Genomic DNA, 15,277 nt, shown 5'->3' on the forward strand with positions numbered 1-15,277 from the left:
AAGGAGAGGAAGTAGGTTTAACGATCACCAAGCTGCAGGGCGTGACTGCTCGCAGCCATCTCAGTAAGAGGAGATGTCGGACGGGGTCGAGTTTTCACCATCGTGTGCACGTCATCTACACACACAGAGACTCGCAGTAACTACAATACCAGAGTCCAGCCAGAACCTCTCACGTCTCAAACTACCCGAGGTCGAGCTTCTGTGGTCTTCAAAGGTCAGCACAGAGCCGCAGCTCAGTGCCATTATGGCACCGGTTCTGACATAAACGGTAGTAACCAGACCGAAAAGCAGCGCACATTTCGGTGCTTTTTTTTTTTTTTTTCAGATGTCATACACTTTAGATTCTAGCCAATCATTTTACCTTTACAAGGATAGTAGGCGGGTCCAGGTACGTACGTTCTTTTAGAGCAGAGCTACAGATTAACAATGCCCAAGGCGAAGCGGTCAAAAGTCTGGCTGTACTTCACAGCAAAAGATGCAAACTCAGCAGCCTGCAACAAGTGCTTTAAGCCCCACGCCCCCGGTACCGCGAGCAAAAAGGAGGAGATCACGTTTAATCGGTTATAACACGGGGTGAGAAATATAAGTCCAGACATGTGAGGTATCCACAGAAACCTCTGAATCTCAGCTAAAATGTCATATAAACCATTTCTACAACCACCAAACTCAACGAAAACAAGCCATGATTAAACGAGCAGTTATGTAAATGCGCACAAGTCCGCTAAACAAACAAGGCGAACCAGAAATTCTCCAGACTTCATGTAACCGGCTAAAGAAAAGCTGGTTATCTTCCAGAGCTATCACCAATTCCAAACACCAAGTTTCACCACACTCTGACCAAAATTCACTGAATGAGCCGCAAAAGAAGACCACAAAAACACACAGCGGCGCAAATGCGGGAGGGAGCAGACGACGCCTAAAAGCAGCACGCCGCCTAAATTTCTAAGACAGAAATTGGCTTACCGTCCAGATTTCCTCCGTTATTTTCGCCGGTAGCCGGTAGCCATGTGATTATCAGCAGTTACCACGCCTACCTAGCCGCATCAGAGCCGTTTTCCGTCAACAACCTCCATTTTAGACCCACCTACAGACACGTGACTGGACAGACGTCACATGCAGTAAATTTGGGCCAACGTGGGTTTTGGCCTTGGAACGTCTGATTGGTTGAAGTAACGTGAACGTGGCATCGTTACTGTGACTCTATTGGCTCAAACAATTAAAAAGAGGTGTCAATCATGCAAATTGACCAAAAGAAACCAAAGTTACAGCCCCTCAGAGTTTAAAGGGCCAGAGACCAATTAAGCGCTCCATGGCAGAAAAGGCCCATTACCATGTAAATGTGTGGTTAATTCTTCAAAAACGTATTTTTAAAAAAAGCATTTTTAGGCATGTTAATAAAATTAATTACTGTCTGCTCTTAAATACCTGAAAAAATCAACTGGCATGGTGTCCAATTGTGTGCCAGAATTAGACATTTTTGTACAACGTCTGGATATTCATGTATTGACAGCGCTGTAATTTTTCACCTGAAATCTGATGAAACACCTCACAAACGCTCACAGCTGCACGCCATCACGGAGCTCACGGCAAATTATTTTTCCACGACTTCCTACGCGGTGACAAAGACAGCAGATAAATGTCGTTTTAGACCTCTGAGAAAACAGCCGAGCTGCTGCTACTCTGATCGCTGACTGTGCTTCAGTGCAGACGCCTCGCACATCTGTCGCTCCGCCTCAGAAGGCGTGAGCGGCGGCTTTAAGGCCGAGGCGGACGAGCCAAACGCGGGAGTCAAGCTCCAGAAACTTCTGCCCTATTAGCATGCTCTCTCTCTGCCTCTGCTGCTCTCTCGCTCACTCATTCTCCATTGGTATTCACACAGAGCCAGACAGCAGTGACAGAGGCTGAGGAGGAGGAGGGAGCAGCGAGGAGGGCGATGAAGGAGAGACAGAGCGAGCAATGACAGACATGGATTAAAGGGGGGAGAGAGAGAGAGAGTGCAGATGAAGGAGGAAAGAGGAGAGAGGACAGAGGAGAGAGGAGAGACCATGTCAAGTTTGAATTTTTTGCTTTGCCATTGAAACACACACAAACCAGCTGACTGTAAAGGTCAGATAATTCACACCTGACACACTCCTACAGCGTGTGTGTGTCAGGTGTGTGGTGAATAACAATGATGCCGTAGTACCTGCTGAGGAAGTGAAACTGGGAGGATCCTTCGTGTTTAACCAACACCCTGAAAACGACAGGGCCTACAGCAGCACGGCCTGTAGAGGGCGCCAGCACACGGCTCTAGCTGGACCTCAGGATTATGTTCAGACTGTAAATGATCTCAGGTGCTCTCAGGTACGTGTGGACGAGCTGCTGCTGGCTGCAACTTTCTGTTTCCCAAATAGAAACCGCACATTTTATTTTTTATTTTACTCCAGAAAGCTTGTGCGTCCCTGTGATCGGCTCTGATGTCGCTCTGCAGAGGGGAGACACGCGCTCCCATTGGACGACGTTCTGGATCCGTCCATGCGAGTGTGGTAAAGCACCACATCAGGCCCTGATGATGATGGTGGTGATGGACTGACCTGTCATGGCCTCTGTGGTGCTGACCACCGCAGAGCCACACGCAGAATTTCAGGTGTTTAAAGGTCTGAATATGAACCTTCAGCTTGTGAAATGAGAGAAAACATCTCAGTAACAGTTTTTATGACGTCAGTAAACTTCCTGGATTTGGGATCGTCTCTGTCATTAAAGAAAATGAAACCGCAGCTGCAGCCGAGCAGCTCAGCGACCGTTCAATCCAACTTTATTACTAAAGCATCACAACAGCAGCGTCCTCGACAGCACCTGGCAGCAGGGAGGATTCAGGATCACCTGGTCCAGCCCTAACTATATGCTTTAGCAAAAAGGAAAGTTTGAAGCCTAATCTTAAAAGTAGAGATAGTGTCTGTCTCCCGAATCCAAACTGGAAGCTGGTTCCACAGAAGAGGGGCCTGAAAACTGAAGGCTCTGCCTCCCATTCTACTTTTAAATACTCTAGGAACAACAAGTAAGCCTGCAGTGTGAGAGCGAAGTGCTCTAATAGGGTGATATGTTACTACAGGGTCATGTTCACAGAGTCAGGCTGTGGGCTCAGAGCTTCCTTTGAGCTCCAGTTTTGTTTGGATTTTCAGCTGCTGCTATTTTTGATGCATCGTTCAGCAGCTCGACTTACGGGAAACAAACCTCCGAGTGCGCTCTGACACAACGCCATCAGCAGCTGCTGCCACAGCAACGTGAAAGTGACCACGGCGTGATGATGCAGACAGCACTGAGAATTAGTACGCTCAAGCCTTGAGTGGCATTTAACGGCGTCTTTGTCAGGACGTGTAAGTCCATTTGCTTTGTGGTGTGTGTGTGTCCTCTACACTCCGTCACACTTTCAGGTCTAAAGCTGCCCTCACTCATTACGTTACCCTGATGACGTACACACCATTGTCATCAGACACGTATGAAGCTCGCCACGCTTCCGTTTTCTCAGCTGACGTATTAAACAGCTGCTTTCCTTCATGTGCGGGAAACAACCTAAAAACGCCGTCTTCAGTCCCCACGCTGCGTTCTCCTGCTCAGCTCGGCAGGGAGCTTCACGTCTCCTCCCCGTCTCTGTTAGCTTAGCGCCGAGCATCATCTTCCTCACACCTGCACAGCTGGCCCCTCCCAGCACCACGCTCAGAGGTCAGACGACCCACGGGGAACATTTAGAGACTTTGGCTTTGTGCATACCTCAGAAACAGCAGCGCACACGCCCAAGGGCGCCGTCGAACCCGACGCAGCTCGCCTGTTTGGATGAACTGTGGACACATCACGTATCCATCCGCCCAGTGACGCCAGAGACCTGCACTTTGTATACACAAGATATAAATGAGCTTATATGTACACAACACGTACCGTGTACACACACGGACACACACCTGACGGTGTGAAACACCTCCGGCTGTGTGCTTCTTGTTGTTGATTGATTCCCACTGAGCTCCATATTGTGTTTTCATCGACCAGGTCAATCTATGTGGGTGTCTCACTGTGTGTGTGTGTGTGTGTGTGTGTGTGTGTGTGTGTGTGTGTGTGTGTGTGTGCCGTGAAGAGACTGCAGACTGCTGATTGGTCGAGTCAATCAAGACTGATGAGCGAAGGTCAGCAAAGAGACAGCAGCAAACACACACACACACACACACACAGGTGTTTGTACTGGCATGTTTGTGAGGACCTTCTAATGAAGCCCCTCGTTGCTGACTCGGTGCTGGAAAAGTCAAACAGCTTTTTGAAGTTTGAAGAAGAGAAACACAGACGAGTCCTCAGCACTTCAAAGTGTCCTACATTCACCTGAACTCATGTTTCACTCTCACCTTTAGCCAACCTCAGCATCATGTCTCAAAATCCGAAAGATCTGTGATGGAGGCATCCTCACGAAGTCATTTATAGGTGCATACACACACACACAGCGACGCTGTCACCTTCACACTCTGCTCCTCCCCTCACCTGTGACCATGTCTAAGCACCAGAGCCCACTGCAGGGTGGAGACGCCCAGCACCATCACACACAGAGCTCACCCCTCGCAAACACCTGCACACTCACTCTCCCCGTCACTTCCTGCTCCGAGAGCCGAGAGCGTCAAAGCTATCAGCGCCATCACTGGAAGAAGGCGGGCGCTCGTTAGCAACAAACGGCCGCCTGAAATCTGTCCAGCGAAGCTGCTTTCAGTCGGAGAAAATGAAGACAATTAGCGTCAACACAACAGCTTCTGGCTGCTTCCTAACAGCTCTCATCCCCGCCTTTTCAGCGTGAGCCACACGACACGCTCAGTCCATTTGTAAGAGCTCCAGCTCATTAAAAAACACTTTAACACACTGTGATGGCTCTTTTTCCTGCTCTCACACACACTCTGAGATGCAAACGCTCTCGCCAAAGCATTTGGCAAACACATGATCACACACACTTCACACTTTAGGCGACACACACACACACGGTTTTGTTTTTGTGCGCTGGAGCCGTCAGCGCGCCGCTGTAATCACATGCTCGGTGTCGTCGGCGCACACACTGTAATTAGGATGTCGTCTCTTCTGGAGGGCGCACGGCGAGGCTACTGATTTCTACCACAGAGATAAAGGCGGTGCTAGTTCACGCCGTCCTGAGCTGCAACACGACACGCACAACAAAGTCTGCAGCTAAACTACAGGTCACACGTCTCAGAGCGTCCTCGTAAACCTTGCGGCTCGCTGGCCGGGGGAGTGCACCACCTTCACTGAGCTGCAGGCCCAGACACACACACACACACACACACACACACAGAGTAACAGCAGCTCCCAATAACAACAACCTCCCACGCTCCTGTGAGCTACAGCAGCGATGCAGGCTGCGTGTGTGTGTGTGATCACTAACAGCGTTGCTATGGTGATATGAATGTGACCCCTGAGCAGACTGCACTCTGCAGGTTTGATGGTTCAATAACAGCAGCTGGTTGACTTCAGCGCCGGGGCTCGAGGCCCCGCCCCCTGCTAACAGGCGTCACATGATCAGCTGTTCTAAGCGCTGCAACAGGTTAAGGTGAGCGCCGCGAGCTCTGCGGATCTCACAGAGACAGACTGCTGAAGAAACTCACAGCACCAGGTAGAGTACTGTGAGTACTGAGTACTGAGAGAAGTGTGAGTACTGAGTACCCGAGTAAATGGTAAATGGACTGGTTCTTATGTAGCGCTTTTCTACTCTTCTGAGCACTCAAAGCGCTTTATACAACTTGTGCATTCACCCACATTCATACTCCGATGGATGCACTGTGAGTACTGTTCCTCCATCCCGTCCTAAGAAGCTGACATGCTACAGGTGCAGCTTGATGGGGGGCGTATTGCGAGGTTTCAGATACAGGGAGGAGCCAGGAGGCAGGTGTTAGAGCTGCAGGTAAGCCTCCATCTTTTATATACAGTCTTTGTTGGGAGCCACTGATGCAGTCGGAGGATCAGAGAAGTGATTCTGAGATATCACTGAGAAAACCTTCAAACAAATGTCACCATAAGACGCTGAACGGCCTCAGAGCTGCGAGCGTCCTTTAAATGTCAGCCGCTCGCTTTCATGTCATTAAAAAGATGGAAGAACGCCGGACGCCATCTCCTCCCCGCGGCAGCACAAACCCCCTCAGACCGATTGGGTCCGCGGCCGATCGCGGCGCTCGCTTCTCGGTGAGGACGAGTTCACGCGTGTCTCCGTCAGCAGGACAAACTGACATCACAAACCAGCAGCTGAGAAGTTTGATGATCGTTCTCGTGGTTTTACATCATCATCCGTGACGCCCGTCGGCCTGACAGGTGTGTGAGCTCCGACCTGAGCCCGGTCTGTCGGACCCACGCTAACAGAACAAACTTCATTTCCTGGATCGGCCGTCCTACGATCAGTAACGCGCACAAACCGCAGTCACGTCACCCAGGAAGCCGGTGTTCGGACAAACCATCCTACTTTGGCAAAACGTCCTACCGTAAGTAGTTTCTGCACATTTCTGCTGTCACAGAGTAATTGCAGCACAAATGTAAGTAGGTATGACGGTCTGCCACTTAACGTTGCCCATCAGAGTATGCTTGTAGCTCACATTCATAAAGCCAGGATGGTTTGCCACTTAATTTTACCCGTAATAGTATGTTTGTAGCTCAGATTAACAAAGGTAGGACGATTTGCCACTAAATCTTAGCTGTTAGTATGCTTGTAGGTCACATTTACAAAGGTAGGACGGTTCGCCACTTAATTTCACGTTGTGCGCATGCGCAGAAACAACGGGTAGGATGGTTTGTCAGGTAGGATGGATTCCCAGAACACCGGCGCTCCTCTAATAAAAACAGCGCACTGCTGCATGAGGCCAATCTCAGTGCAGCGAGTCCACAGTGAGTCCACGGGGCCGCGTCGCACGGCATTAAAGAACCAATTTACAGAGAAAACGTCGTTATGGGAACCGTTCCCTGCAAAACGATGTCATTACAGTAACGACAGCCACTCTAGCGTGGCGCTGTGGATGAACGTGTGCTCAAACATCACTCATTCATTGTTGTCTGAGTCCTTCACGCCCGGCTGCCCGACACCAGGAAGTTAATGGTTCAGACGCCATTATGAAGGAGGCGCCTGCTATCAGGCCACCAGGGCAGCAGCAGCAGCTCTCTTACAATCAGAGCTCCACACTGAGTGTGAAAAACGGGCGCGGTGGCGAGCACGGACAGAGTCACCCTGCATCTTTATCGAGCTGCGGTGCCGTTACCCCCAGGGCGATCCCCGCAGGCATCAATAAACCCTGAAACTGAAAGGAGAGTTAATCACGATACGATTAGCTCGAGTCAGGTGACGAATCCCTGCAAGGCCGTCGGAGCGTCCCCGCTGCTTCGCATCTGCTACGCCTGCAATCATTTCAGTCAGTCGGGGCTAATCGCCTGCACACGGGTATTCATTACGGGGAAGTCTTTGTTCTCTAACCCGGTGTGTACATGACTGCAGGCTGCGGCTTTATGCTCGCTTCCTGCTGCTGTTTCACCGATTTAGGAGGCAAATGAGGGGCGGAGCTGAAGTGCACAAACACCCGAGCGCAGCCGGCGTGCACACAGCATCACGCTCGCACCGCTGCGTGCACAAACATCACACACATGGATGCAGTTCAGAAAAACAGACGTTTCACTGGCTTCCATTCACATGCTGCTCGTCACACTGGAGGGTCCTCCTGATTTCAAACACAGCTTCACTCGACAAACAGGACACGCTGAGGCTGATGTGTGAGTGAGGAAACATCTGCAAGTGGAGACTCACACATGGCTCATACATGTTAATATCAGCTTCATGCACACACACACGCAGGTGATAACTCAGTCACATATCACAGCCATCAAACAGTGACATCATGAGCGCAGCTGGGGTGGAGGTGGGCTCCAAAGTGGCTTGCAGATGCATTGCAGTCACTTACAGGGCGTGGCCTACAGGAGCTCAGCCTGCCTGTGTGACCTCACCCCAGCTATAGCGACTGCCAGGTATTCTTACTGCTGATTGGCTCTCTCAGCTCCACTGCTGTCTTATTTTTAAATCACATGCTTTCGTCTGATCCACTCAGAGCATCACCTTGATGCCAGGTGACTGTCACTAAGCTAAGTGCTCGGTCAGGATGGCTCGGCTGCAGGAACGAGTCCCACGAAACAGCCGACGGCTCTGATGAGGCTGATAACGGCGTCATTCAGACCTGATTACGTCTGTGATGTTTTACAATGCGCTCCTTCATCTCCTCAGTTCCTCCTGATTCACCGTCGCCTTCGCAGCACGGTGACCCGCTCTGTTCACCTTCCTCCATTTCATCACTGCTATTGTGGCTGCTGACGCGCCGCCGCCTCTCGAGAACACTCGACGCACTCCTGAAAGACGAAGTCGCCTGGTGTCAAGTAGAGCGCCTATCAGCGACGTGCACGCCTGTCCCCTCTCCGGCTTTAATCACAGTAATGCAGCTCCCGGAGCCTTAATGGATTCACTGCGTGGGTCTGCCGGCGCTCTGAATGACAATACGCCGGCCGGCTTCCCAGCAGGACTCCTGACAGGCAGGTAGCAGGCGAGCTGCAGCCCGAATACAGAGCAGGCAGCTGCGTTTGATCTGCGGGGCTGAGAACTAGCGAGGGTAATGATGTCAAACCGCGCGACGAGCTACTGTACGTCAACGGTCGAGCCGGAGCTCGTTAGCAGTGGAGATGATGACGTTCCTCAGAGTCACGTCCTCCAGGTTCCACGCTCGCTGACAGACTTTTTAACTCAAACTCCCATCTGAATAATCTTAAATTCATCAGTGCTTGGACCTTCATTAGCGTCAGAAGCAGAAGGTAACAGGACGTATTTGCTCATATTGTGGCCTGTGGCCTGTCCTTACACACATGTTAATACAGTCACTGTGTGGACCCACAGCCCTCTGCTGCTCAACACTAACAACAGAAGAAGAAAGGTTTCTTACCGTAGGCGGAGTCGGCGGCAGACTCCTGGTTCCGTGTCGTGGCCAACACGTCAGCTGCACAGATTCAAAATAAAACAGATTCATCTCATTTATTCTCCACTTCACTTCCTGTACCTCTCTGTGTTTGTGCATAGACCTGAGTGTCACACTTCCTGTTCGTTGCTTTGATATACGGTCACACATGGACCTTACTTGGGCAGGTTGCCATGGTAACTTTTTTTGCAGTGAACTGAACAAAGCCATGCCACTCATAGCAGATTTCTACTTACAGTGCTGCTGCTCTTATTTTGAAAGTTCAACCCATGAATGGATGGACAGGTGGGTGGATGAAAGATGGATTATAGATAAAGAAAGGATGTGGAGGAATGGATTGGTGGTTGGGTGGATGGATGGATAGATAAATAGGTGGGTGGATGGAGGATGGGTGGATGAATAGATGGATGGATGGGTGGGTGGGTGGATGAATGGGTGGGTGGGTGGATGAATGGATGGGTGGGTGCCTGGGTGGATGGATGACGGGTGAGTGGGTGGATGGATGAGGGGTGGGTGGATGAATAGATAGATGGATGTCTGCAGGGATCATTGCAGTGTCTGAGTTGGGGACCTTCTATAGAACCAGCCTGGTGTAACCATGCAGGTAAGCAGGACCCTCGGTCCACACAAACACGCATACAGCTGTTATCGTGCACACTGTGGGTGTAGCACTGTGGGTGTAGCACTGTGGGTGTAGCACTGTGGGTGTAACCTGCAGGTTTATCTCACCGCGGCAGCTGTCCGGATGAAACGAGTGGTCGCCCTCGATATCCTGCTCAAACCCCGCCCTGCAGACACGGAACAAGGAGAGGGAGGAGAGGACAATCAGGAGGGTAAAACCAGACGTGGCGCTGCTGGTTACTGTTGCCGGGGAGCTTAATCAGTGACAGGTGACGGCTCGGGACAACATTTAATCAGATTTTGTCACATGGTTCATCTGCAGCACACGGCTCCGTGCGAAGGCCACAGGAGCTCGTCCAATTAAAGGGAGGAAGGTCGTCCAGCCCGAAGACAGACGGGGACAAGAAGTGACCATGAAACACACACACGCACGCACACACACACACACACACACACACACACACACACACACACACACACACACACACAGTATCAGTAAAGCGTGGCGTGTGAGTCTCGCTGCAGCTGCTGTAAATGAAGTCATTTACTTTCCGCTCGGCGTCTCCTGCTCGCCGTTTTGTCCCTGCTGTTTACCGTCTCTGACTCCGTCACCACCAGCGCCTCCACCTGACCTTCAAATCCATTTTTAAAGAGGCAACAAATCAGGATTTCACAGCCACGCGGGACAAAAAAGTGGAGAGAGTGACGCCGTCCTCGCCGCTCGCCACACAAACACCAGTGGGCTGTTAGAAAGATAAAACACGTTAACACAGGAGCGAGTTTCCCAACATTCCCAGTCCAATCAACGCAGCATGCATTCCTCCCAGCTGTCCGCATCACCGACACGTCTGATGAATCCCAGGAGAGCGTCTCCGTCACCTGTGCAGTTTCAGAGCCTCAGCCCGGGCCATCAGCAGCTTTTACTGACTTCTTCTCAGTCGGGGGTCAAAGGTAATAATCTGACACTACAACATGTGTCACGCCTTCACGCACGCACACGTCCATGATGTCACGGCCTTTACACCATCCATGTGCGTCCTACGCTCCTCTGACTGTGAGACTGGATCGGCCTCAGCACGAGGACTAAGGTCGTCCACAGCAATCGCTCAGGAGGGTCACGATGGTGGCAGCAGGAATGATCACCATGGAGACAATGCTGAGAGGAAAGCTGGGACGCGTATCCAAGCCGGAACGTACGGCCCGCTTTCAGCAGCTGTTCTGCCTGCTGCTGTGACTCATTACCAGCCGTGTGAGCGTCCCCTCAGCTGATCTGTGATGCTCAAACACGCACAGCTAAATAACCGACGGACGCCCGACTTCCACATCTGTGCCCGTGGAGGTGACCCAGAGCTTCAAAGGCCTCAGGTGAAGGTGTGGACAAGAACAGGTTTAATCTTGACGTTAACGGCAGTCAGACAGACGGGCCATCTTCAAACGCTCACCAGGAAATCTGACATCTGTCAGCAGTTATTACCGAGCCGCTCTCCCAGCGTCCGGCGCTCAAAGCTTTTCTTCCAAACAACAAGAAAAGCGAGCCAGTGTCGACGAGAAGACGGAGCCGGCACAGAGTTTCCAGCTGTTGGAATCTTTGCCCACAAAGGTGCTGGGTTTGCCACGCTGCTGCGATCTGTGACAGAAGCATCCATCAGCCCGATCGCGCTGAGCCCACACCCGAGTTCATCTGGCACGCGTGTTTCCAGCTCTCTTTACCACATCTGCTGTCCTGCAGCTGCTCGCTGTCTTACTCTCTTCCTCCGCTTTGTGTCTGATGGATTCATCACTTACTGACAAACACACAAAAAGAAGCATTTGGATGCAACACGTGACCAAACATGCAACACTGTCACAACAGCCACAGAGGGAACACAGCGAGTTTCCTGAGGCGCTGAGACACGCGTGCGCACGTTTTCCGTGCTTCTCAAACCTTAAATGAACCGAGCGTGTCACCACAAACCATGTGACAATGTTATTATTGCCCAGGTGTGTCAGAGAGAGGAACAAAGGGGAGCACATGAAGAAGACTGCACTCCATATCCCAGAATGCAACGCTACAGGAAAGAGCTCAGCTGAGACGGAGACCGCCTCCTCCACCCGGTGTTAGTGTGTTCACGGGAGATCGACCAGCAGGTGATGGATGCGGCCTGACACCACCCGAGAGCTCCGAGTTCTCCTCACGCGTCACCTGCACACAGCTGCAGGCCTCTAAAACACGTCGCTGTAAAACATGCTGTCCACGCCGTGACCTCACCCAGACACCTGTGTCCCTGTTCTTACTACATCTGAGAGGGAAGGACGGCGCCCGGCACCTCAGGTGCAAAGATACCGTCGAACGATTCAGCCGAGCTGGGGCGCGATGGACCTCAATGGAACACCTTTGACATCATCCTCAGCTTCACGAGAACACTGAAGTCACACAGACCCACAGCGCTGCCCGAGCAGCAGGAGAGTCCCCCGTAAGCCGTCACACGCCCTCCTGCCTGCTGCAGGCGTGAGTCACACGTGGGAATGTGTCTGCAGAGCTTCCTGCGTACACAGCGAGCACACTCTCCCTCCCCGCTCAGACCGTCTGCACGCCAGAGAGATAAAACCACACCACCCAAAAAAGTTGGATGAATTATGGAGGAGCGGGCGCTGCAGAACATTCGTTAAACTGAATTTATTATGAAGCATTTTGCTCTCGCTTCCTCGTCGCTCTATATTTACCTCTGCGAGTGTTTTCATTTGGCGAGCTCTGCCGCCCCCGCGCTCGCTCCAGCTTCCACCAGCGTGGGCTGAGTTGTAAGTGAGGAGCGAGAACAGGAGGAGGTCGCTATAAATCCCAGCCGTGTTCAGGCACCTGAACGCGCCTCGGAGAAGGAGGAGGGGATGGAAATAGACTAGAAAACGCCGCTGATGCTGAATGGCGTTTTGGTGCTGATGGCGTGGAGGCGGGTCGGGCATGTGCGGCTGAGGAACACAAATGTGTACGCAGGCGCTTTCACAGCATCGCTGTTACATTCACGCCCAGGACAGAAACGCTGCTGGCTTTAATAAATATTTGGTTCCAGCGCAATTTCACGCTCGCCTGCACCGCTGGCCCCGCCCACCGCTGCCCGTCATTGATGAACGGCCCTCCATGTGAGCTTTCCCAGCCGGGATGTCAATCTCGTTCAAACACAGTAGGCACCGTGATGCCGACCAGAGCGATGGTGGAACCATCGGGACTGAACCCTGGACCCGCGCCGGCTCAGGTGTGTCTGCTCCTCCAGGAGCACGGAGCAGGTCTGAATCCGCTCCATGCTCCTGCTCCGTGCTCCTGGAGGAGGGAGCAGGTCTGAATCTGCTCCGTGTTAGTGTGAGGCGACACGCCGCGCTGCTTTATAAGAGATGCAGACAGACCACCTGAGGGCGAGCGACCCAGCCAGCTGTTCCAGCTGCTGTAGTTTTATGACATCATCAGTTGTTGTTACAGTAAAGAGGGCAGACCTGTGAGGGTCACTGATCCTTCATCGTCTCATTGACACGGGAGGAGGGTGGAGCGGCGTGAACATGGCCGACTCTGAGAGCGCCCCCTAAATATCTGAGTTCAGTTTGGATTTTAAACCACACGGATGTTTTCAGTTAACTGGCTCTCTACCTGCCTCCTCCTGCTGTCCTTTTTTAGTATTCTGCAGCTGCTTCTCCATTTTCTGTCTTCACATGGAGTTATATAAGCTGCTAAACTTCCTCTTCCCTCATCCCTTCTTCTCCCCGGAGGGAATCTGTTACTTTTCAGCAGAAGTTTGAGGAGCTGAAACTCCTTCAGCTCTGCACGAACACCTCTGAGAGGAGAAGCTGCAGCTCAGCCTCCGGCGGGCGTGCCGAGTTCAGGCTGCAGAGGTTTCTGCGTGCTTCGGTTTCAATGAGACGCCCAAAACACCAGCTTCAGTTTCAGCAGAGCAGTGAGAAAATAATGAGACAAAAACAGGCGAGTGGAACGACTCAGCACCAAAACTCTTTCTCTGATCCTCCTGGAAACAACGCTCAGCGTCCACATTTCTGACTGCACGTGAACGCCTCGCTGACGACGCGTCAGGAAGACGTTTTAAACATCCTACAAAACACCATCGTCAGCACAGAGTCAGCGCTGTGGTCCTCCACAGATCCCCGACTTTAAACAAGACGAACCTCATAAAAGCTGCGGCGAGCGGACCAAAGCGCTGAGTCAGAGCGCCGTGAATCTCTCCGACAAACCCGGCTGCACGTCTTCCTGACACAGATCTCTTCCTCTGTCTTTGTGCTGCTGCTCCTCTCTCATCTTCCTCCTTTCCACCTCTTGCATCACAGCTTGGCCTTGCTCTCCGTTTCCTTCCTCGCCTCCTTTTTATCTCCGCCGGCTCACCCCGTCCATTTAAATCCTCCTCTCTGTCTGCATGGCAACGCCCGCTGTGTGTCGTTCATGCTGCTGTTGGTGGAGATTATCTGTGTGACTTCCTCTAAACACCGTTTGGACCAAAACCATCTGTGTGCACCTCCGTCATCGCCGCCATCTGAGCAGGACGCCATGATTTCCTGTCAGCTATATGATGGTCATCATAAATAACCACCTGCAGCGTCTGCAGTGTGACGGCTCAGGACGCCGGGCGTGAGTGGACCGCAGCTAGGCAACGAGTCGGCACGGCGACGGCTAAGCAGACCCACAAACTCAAACCTGTCTGATACCAGAGCGATAGATCAGGCTGATATCTGATCAATAACACCGATATCAAATATTTCAGCCAATGTTTTCTTCTCTGAGACATGAAACATGAACATGTCCTGAACCCCTGCTGTGTGCAGGTGTTGGTGACCTCCGCTCGGATCAGCTGATCAGTGTGTTTGTGCTGCCAGCAGGGAAGCTGCAGAGCGCCCTCTGATGTGCAGAGCTGTGATCGCAGCTGAAGGGTGTTTCTGTGTGTTTCACACACGCTGGTACAAACGAGGTGTTCGGGTCACAGCTGTGAGGCTGTGTTCAAATGTCCGACTTTACTGCAGAAACAAACGTTTCTGATGTTTAATGTGGAGACCAACAACACGCCTGTAAGCCTCGTCACATCACACTGTAACGTGACACCTCGTATGCTGTGCTGAATAAAGCTCAGATAAAGTGATTTTAGGTTAAATGATGAGCTGATGTCGTACACTTGAAACACACCGAGCCCGTCTGCACGTTTGTATGGATGTAAACAAATCAGCCGCAGGACGAGCTGGAGGAAGCACGGCGGAGTGCAAACACCCTGCCGGCGTTTTGCTCCCAGGCGAGCGGCTTCCTGACTCGAGCCTTTCTTATGAAGTGTGCTTGGAGCGAAGCAGAGGTCCCTGCAGACGGCACACACTCACACGGAAACAAATATTCCTCATGATAAAGAGAGAAAGGCTCGGTGCTACAGAGCACACACTCAAATGAGTGTGAAGGGAAAGATTAGCATCGCCGTTTCCAGCTAATCCCTGACACTTTCAGAGAATAAGAAAGTAGAAAATGAGGCGTGTTAGGAAAGCGTGCAGACTGTAACCGCTGCCGTCATGTTTCTGCCACGAAATCATCCTGTTCCTGAAACGTCCCCTCAGTTTCACAGGATCCTGGAATTATGTGAGATACGTGCTGCGTTCATAAACTGACTACAGGAAATATCTGAGTTATTCCACATGTG

General features: G+C 51.7%; 1 protein-coding gene across 3 annotated transcripts in view; it reads right to left on the reverse strand.

Annotated features, from left to right (window-relative positions):
- The window catches only part of LOC134624465 (semaphorin-6D-like), a 93,883-nt gene that overhangs the window by 13,268 nt on the left and 65,338 nt on the right, over positions 1 to 15,277 (reverse strand). For all 3 annotated transcript variants that reach the window (XM_063469432.1, XM_063469431.1, XM_063469433.1), the window contains 2 exons: positions 9,738 to 9,796; positions 8,976 to 9,029 (listed from right to left, as the gene is read on the reverse strand). In XM_063469432.1, the coding sequence (XP_063325502.1) occupies positions 8,976 to 9,029; positions 9,738 to 9,796 (113 nt within the window). The remainder of the gene's footprint in view (positions 1 to 8,975; positions 9,030 to 9,737; positions 9,797 to 15,277) is intronic.

This window comes from Pelmatolapia mariae, linkage group LG3_W (assembly GCF_036321145.2).
Source record: "Pelmatolapia mariae isolate MD_Pm_ZW linkage group LG3_W, Pm_UMD_F_2, whole genome shotgun sequence".
NCBI classification, from domain to species: domain Eukaryota; kingdom Metazoa; phylum Chordata; class Actinopteri; order Cichliformes; family Cichlidae; genus Pelmatolapia; species Pelmatolapia mariae.